Source organism: Rhinopithecus roxellana, chromosome 2, assembly GCF_007565055.1.
Source record: "Rhinopithecus roxellana isolate Shanxi Qingling chromosome 2, ASM756505v1, whole genome shotgun sequence".
Taxonomy (NCBI): domain Eukaryota; kingdom Metazoa; phylum Chordata; class Mammalia; order Primates; family Cercopithecidae; genus Rhinopithecus; species Rhinopithecus roxellana.
The window spans coordinates 152,285,560-152,292,643 of NC_044550.1; the positions used below are offsets into that span (position 1 = coordinate 152,285,560).

Genomic DNA, 7,084 nt, shown 5'->3' on the forward strand with positions numbered 1-7,084 from the left:
CCTTTCCCTAGGGACCTTCCCCAAAGATCGAAGCAAGAGGTGCTGGAGCCATCCAAGGCAGATCCAAACTATCTAACCAGGGTTGGCGCTGCGGCTATCTGCAGCATGGCAGAGCTGAGCCCACCGCACGCGGTACCAGGTATTCCAAGTGCGTGGCTCCGCAGGGCCTGCGAGCTGGGAGCCCGGAGCTGGGCGAGGCTTAAGAACTGTGATCCGGGCTAGTCATGGACATAGGGGAGGGCTAAGCCCGAGCGCGGAGCCCCAGAGGGGCCGGGCTGGGTAGATGGGACAGGGACCAGAGGGGTCTCCCCCACAGCCCAGAGGAAGCTTCGCTTTGGGCAAGAGCGCAAAGAGCTGCAGCAGGCGCTCTTTGTGCTTCTTACTTTCCCGGGCGGAAATACTCTGCTTAAACTCCTGTTTTTTGCGCCTGCAAACTGCCTTCCTCCCACCTCTGTTCTCGCGCGCGGAGAGACCTGCTTCTTCGGAAGAAGGAAGACAGGATCTTTTGGAAAGGCAGCCGGCCTACGCCTCCTCCCTTTCGTGGCGGCAGGGTGAAGAGCCCGGAGCTCTGTGTGTGAGAGACGGGAGGAAAGAGATTCAGAGGTTTGAGCCTCCCAGGCCGGGCAGTAGTGAGCCAGCTGTCTGCGACCTCTGCGCAGGACAGAGCTCAGCACATTGCACAAAGCCCCTGCAGCTCCCTTTCCAGCCTGACGCAGTGCTGGCCCTCCTCCCTTGTGTCCCTTGCCGGAACGAAGAGGAATCTTCCTTCTGAGCCTACTCTGTGTGTGTGTGAGTACTAAAGACAACACTCAGGGAAAACCGTGGCCAATTTTAGAACCTCAGCCGCACCTGGTGAAATTCAGTCCGACCGGCCTCAAGTAAATCAGACCTAAAGCCCTTGTGTATGTGTGTTGTCATTAACTCCTGTGGCTTGAACCTGTTGGGTGGCATCTTTATAGAACCTAATCAGAAATCACACTAGTCGAGTATTAGTGGGGCTCAGCTTGCAGGGAATGAGACCTCTTCATTTTCCTCTTTCCAGCTTCTTCACTTCTCTCCCTAAGAAAACAATCCCAGGCTGCACTGAGGAGAGAGCCAGGTTGCCCCGCAGAGGGAAGAGCTAGAAATAATTCTCTGGGACCAGGCTTAAAGAAAGTGATTCTGCTAGGCTTTGGGAAGGAGTTTGGGGTGGGGGGCGCGGGGCGGGGACTAGAAGGGAGCCAAATGACTGAACGTTAGGGAGACCGGAAAAAAAGACCCAAAACTCACAGATCTAAAGGCATCTCTGGGCTGCTTTGAAAAAGTGAGATTATAAATCTTTGAACAGAATACTTCCTGTCCCTGACTTTTTGTTTTCTCGACATTGAGGGAAACCTGCTAATTTTGCTTGCAGCATCGTTTTTAAGTTTCCACTGTTTGCTTCTGACCTGTTTGATGGATTGTTTTCTTCCTAAAACTATTCTGACTCTACAAATTCCTTCACATAATTCAAGTTTTCGTACTGAGAGAAATGAGGAAGTAGAAAGAAGGAAAACAAATACTAGATGGGGGATTTTCACCTTTCCTTGCTAAGTAAACGTTTACCTGTCATTAACTGTCAGTGTCATTCTAAATGGAATGATTTGTCCCATCAACTGTGAGGAGGTTGCCTATTTTCAGGATGGAGAGGCACTACCTGGTAGATGCCATCATGACTAAAGGTGTCTCTTTGGAAAGAGTTTCTGTTACATAGAAAACCTATTGAGCCACAAACTCCCACAGTCAAGAGACCCACATTACCAAGTTCTTACTCAACATTTTCCTTGAAGTCCTCAGATAGCTTTTTCCCATACATGCCTTTCTCTAGACATTGGAGGAGGGGGCAGGAGAAGATAGGGAGAGCAAACACCACAAATTTAAAATTCTGGTTTTTGTTTCATTTATTTAAATAAATATAAATATAAATTTTATATAAAACTATTCACATACAAAGGGACTTCCAGTGACTTAGATTTTAAATTCTCCTCAGGTGAAATTTCAGAAAGCAAGACCTACAGGGTCTAATTTTCTAAATTATTTTCAACTTGGATGTTTTTGTTTGAAAACGACAACAGAAAATAATCAATAAACCCTGTGTTCTTATCGGGTTCTGAAAGAGAGTAGGGATGGGGAAATGACATGCGCTTTCAAAAACCCCATACAGTGTTAAACTTAAACAAACCCTGTTTTTCCTCTGTTATATGATGAGATGAGTTGATTATAAGTTATTTACATTTTTATAAAACAATCTATAACTTCGAATTGGAGCCCCAGATAAACAGGTCAAGAAGGAGACGCGAAGGGTCAGGCCCAGCTTGTCCATTCCAGAACATCTAGGTTCGTTTCTTCTCCAGATGGGACCACTGCAATGAGCAAGGATTTGGGCCCCTGGGTGCCCCAAGCTTGGCGTTGCCTGGTCTGCTAGGAGCGGGGGATGTGAGGGAGGAGGCTCTCCCTCATAAGGGGGAAATCTCCTTGTCATCGTTGGCAGAGGCCGGCGACAGGGAGTCCTCATCCTCGGAGCGCGCATAATGCACCTGGCTCCCGACGCACTTGCAGCCCGCGTGACTGTTCCTCTGCGTGCCCTTCCCCTCCTTCTTGTGCTTCACTCGGCGGTTCTGAAACCAGATTTTCACCTGCTTCTCCGACAGGTTCAGGTAAGTGGCGATTTCGATCCTCCGGAGTCGAGACAGGTACATGTTGGAAGAGAATTCTCTCTCCAGCTCCAGGAGCTGCGTGCTGGTGAACGCCGTCCTCATCCTCTTGCCGTTGGGTACCTGGCTGGCGTCAGAGCCTCCTGCGGACGGGCGAAGAGAGGGTCGAGAGGTAAGGCTCGGGCAAGGCGCTCCCACCCCACGTGCTAACCAGGACACATTTCAGGGACCCATTCAGGGAATCCCAGCCGAACATCTGTATCTCTTTCCCATTTCAAGGCACGTGGTTGCTTAGCGGGGAAGAAGAGAGACGTGCAAAGCAAATAAAGGTCTTCGATGCACAGGACGCGAAGTCACAGGATTAAAGAGGGATAGGGGCTTGCACTATCTGATCATCTCTCTGAGCCTAGCGGAGAAGCGCGTAGGCTTGGCCAAAAACATAAAAAAGCTTTAGCCAGCCCCGAAGCAGGGATGCCACACAGGTTCAAATACACCCACCCCACACCCCAAGCAGTTAACCTCCGGTTTTTCCGGGGTGACATTCGAAGTCCCTAAGGCCCCAATACTAATAAGGCAATACTCGAGCACCTAGTACTACGAGTAAAATGCACCAGGCTGAGTGGAGAAGCTGGCAAACAAACTTCCACCTTCGTGGAACCTCTGTGGCCGACTCTACAGTTACACTAAAAGCCCCTCCTCCCTCTTCACCCTGTCCCTGGGCTCTCACTTCCTCCACTGGAGGTGGAAAGTTTGCCCCAGGAGCGCGAAAGGCGTGGAGCGCAGGTGCCCCAAGACCCCGCCCTACCCATGGTGAGGCAGTGGAATCTCCGCGGGTCCGCCACGTTGTAGGTGGTGGCGGCGCAGACAGGTGCGTGGTGTTGCGGGTGCCCCAAGGCCGCCGCGGCGGCTGCCGCCGCTGCTGCTGCTGCCGCCGCCGCGGCCGAGCCAGGTTGCTGGGGCTGATGGTGGTGATGGTGGTGCTGCGGCTGGTGGTGGTGATGGTGCGCATGGTTCACCCGCGGGCAAAATTGCGCGTCCCCGGGAGCCGAAGAGAACTGGCTCTTAAGCAGAGGCAGTGCCCCTGCGGCCCCCGCCACCCCACTGCCTCCGGCCGCGGTAACCCCGGCCCCTGCACTCCCGCTGCCGGCGCCCACAGACCCCCGAGAGGAGTGCAGGTGCGAAGTGACGCAGAGAGGGCACACGCAGAACGCGCCGCTCTTGCGGGACGGGCAGCCGGGGCCGGACACGGACATCACCAACGGGGACGGCATGCCAAGAGGGATGAAGAAATCCGGCCCGGGGTGAGGTTCGGGCAGCGAGGGCGCAGGCCGTGAGGAGTCCTTGATGATGAGCGAGTCGACATAGAAGGAGCGCGACATGTCGAGAGGGGTTGGTGCCTGGAAGCCCCGGCCGGTCGCGGCGACCCCTCTCCTCTAGTGTTCTAAGCTCTGCCCTGGAAGCCGCGCACACACCGGCAGTGAAGCCCTTGGGGACGCAGAAGTGTTGGCGTCTGGGCTGGGAACAAAGGGGTCCCCGGAGAGGGTTGGTCCTCACGTCCCCCGCCCGGCGCCCCGGCTCGAGTATTTTATAGCCCCCCACCCTGGCACGTGATGCTGCGGAGTACCGCTCGGCTCAGGCTCCTCGGCAGCTCCCCACCCTCGGGATAGGCTGCCCGAGTCACAACAGAAGCCGCGAGGGGGGGCGGGCGCGCGGCGGGGAAGAACTCGGGGGAGGGGGATGGGGGAGACTTTGCAAAGTGTAGGTTTTGTTAATTTCCCGGGGAGGCCGGCCTCCTCCCCCTCTTTCTCCACGCTTTACCGAGAAATCACAGCGCTGCATCCTGCATCCCACCCCCTCTCGCTACCCTGGCCCCAGCCCAACTCTTACCCACGCCCCGCCGCAGAGCGTACCAGGTGGGGACTTGGAGGCCTTTTTAATAGGAATGCGCGGTGTTCCCAGCTCCTCTGTGGTAGGGGTGGCTGCGGCGCGGTGAAGTGTGAGGCCTGCGGTTTGGAGCAGGATTGTGCGGGCGGCGGACTGGCAGTCTTCCAGTCCCTGAGCGCAGCTCTGGCCACGGTTACACCTACCCCTGTCCACAGCTTTTGGACTTGGCAGAGGTCATTCAAGTGGTTAGTTCAGGACAGTTCGGCGCAGAACAGTGAGGCCTCCCAGCTAAGAAGCCGTCAAGCTTTTCATGCTGATGTTGGACAAGGTCTAAAGTGGCTTTGTACTTGGGGCCCTCCTGGGGCCACTCAGACCAACGACCCTTCCTTGTTTCCCTTTCTGATCGGCGCCTCACACTTCCGCAGAGAGAGAGAGAGAGAGAGAGAGAGAGAGAGAGATGTGGAAGAGTCACCCTTTTCTTTCTCCAAATAGTCAACATCATGGCATTCCAGGGCAGCCCTACAAACTCCATCCTGAAGATTTTGGAGAGAGGACCCCAAACATCAAGCCCTCCTAAAGACGGAGCAGGGATTAGATAGACCTTCGCTCTGGGTCTGAGGATTTCCTGTCCGCTCATTTTTACCAATCTTGGGCAACTTAGCAAGGCTAACCAGGAAGCACTCTTTCCTCTGCATCCTAAGAACCTAAAAAGGATGAAGAGAATTCAGCCACCCAGGGAATCTCGCCTCTGATTGGCAGAAGAGGCTTTGTAAGGGAAATCTCTCTGGTCCATGGAAGTTTTGCAAACCCCTCGCTACCCAAGAAGGGGTGGCTGCCAAGCTATTGGGACTATTAATCTTTGGAGAAGGCAAGGTGGCAGAGGTAGCCATTTTCTCTCTTCGTTTCCCCCTGCAGAAAATCTGGTTGGGGCCATGAGGTTGGGCAGTAGCTAGTCTGATCCTTTTTCCAGAACAGTTAACTTCAATCTTCAGTTCATGATGGTGCTAAGAAACTTAGAGACAGGACTCCCTCCACCTGAGAGAACAAGGTGCCCAAATCCAGGAGAGCGCTAGCAAGAGGCACGGCTCTATCTTTCCATCCTCTGTCTTCCCCTCTCCATCTCTGTGATGGTCTCTCTTGCCTGCTAGAGAAGTGTAATTGGGTTGTAGGGATGCCCTGCTCTGGGGAGCCCAGGATTTATGGATGGCAATTAAAGTTTTATGAATTGCAGCTGAGGCTGGTTATTGAGCTATTTGAATGTGATTAGAATTCAATTAGAAAGCGGTTAGTGGACGGTGGGTCTCTGGAGTGTAAACAGACAGCTATTCCAGAAATGTGCTAATCCAACATCTTGTGACAACAATTAAGGAGTCTCAGGGCTTAACAGGGGGCAGCTCAGCTGTAACTACTTTTGTACCACAAGGTTTGCAGACACTCAGGCTCACCCCAGCCCACCATTGTTCATGACTGGAGGATCTAGGCAATCCCTGAAATCATTTCAGCCCCAGGAAGAAGGCTTGGAGCCCACTGATGGAGACTGGCAATAAAAAAAAAAGTACCCTGCTGAATAGCAGGATATTTTTTACAGTCCTAAACCAGTCCAAATAGATGACTCGATTTCCCCTATTCACTTTGCAACTATATAAGCATATATAGATATAGATATAGATATAGATATAGATATAGATACTCTTTAAGAATAATAGCTTTTTCTCTTTTCCTCCTCTGGGTTAGGTACCAGGTTTTCCATGGTCTGTTTTGGGCTGATGATTTGAGTCACAAAGTTCCCAGTGGTTTGGGGTGTGCTCAGAGGAAGAGCTCCTTTGCTAAAGTCCTAGAAATCGCACCCTTGTGCAGACCATTTTACTTTAGAGAATCTTAACTATGGAAGAGGCTTGTGCATCTTATTCAATTTGTGTCTTACTATGGAAACTTTCATTTTTCAGTGCCAAGGAATTTTGAAAAATGTGAGGGGCTCATGGGGTTTCCTAAGGGCTTCAAGGGGAGCAGTGGTTTCAGACCAGGCTAAGGCTGAAAGCAAGACCATGTCTGAAAAACTTGCCCCTTAGGGTACTTGGTTAATTGCTTCAGCCCACCAAGAGCAAGTATACTGGAATCCTATTTCTTGCATAGTCTCTGTCCACTCTGACTCATTTCTCTAGTTCTCTTTGGAACTCAGTGTCTGCCAGTCTCTCTCCCTCCTCCTTTTCTGAGTCCAGCCCCCATCTGGCCCTACTTGCCTATCCCCTCCTCAAAGGAAGCCTACCCTCCATGCCCCCAGGGCAGCACTGCCCCCCACCCATCCATCCACTGGTCCTGCCCAGCCCTACCGTTCCCCAGAGTGCAGTGCCCTGAACCAGCAGGAGATCCCAAGTTCAGCTTTCTTTTCCTGAGAGGGAGCAGACAGACCATTGGCGTGTGCCCATGGTGCCTGAGCTGCCATACAATTTTATTTCTCAGTGATTCTGTCTGATAAAATTTCATCGTCCATTAAGTAATCCCCAAAATGAGAGCTCTTATGAGCCTAT

At 52.4% G+C, this 7,084-nt stretch overlaps 1 protein-coding gene across 1 annotated transcript; it reads right to left on the reverse strand.

Moving 5' to 3' along the window:
- Positions 1 to 1,901: 1,901 nt before the first annotated feature.
- GSX2 (GS homeobox 2) lies at positions 1,902 to 4,365 on the reverse strand. Its single transcript, XM_010358987.2, has 2 exons — positions 3,478 to 4,365; positions 1,902 to 2,815 (listed from the first exon to the last, which is right to left on the reverse strand). The coding sequence occupies exons 1-2, from the start codon at positions 4,049 to 4,051 to the stop codon at positions 2,475 to 2,477; spliced, it is 915 nt and encodes a 304-aa protein (XP_010357289.1). The 5' UTR covers positions 4,052 to 4,365; the 3' UTR covers positions 1,902 to 2,474.
- Between the last annotated feature and the right edge of the window lie 2,719 nt (positions 4,366 to 7,084).

Bases quoted from the DNA above. Each gene is read 5' to 3' on its own strand.
- GSX2 (XM_010358987.2), bottom strand. From the start codon at position 4,051: ATGTCGCGCTCCTTCTATGTCGACTCGCTCATCATCAAGGACTCCTCA. The intron at 2,816-3,477 runs GTAGGGCGGGGT...GCCCGTCCGCAG, and splicing joins ATTCCACTGCCTCACCATGG to GAGGCTCTGACGCCAGCCAG.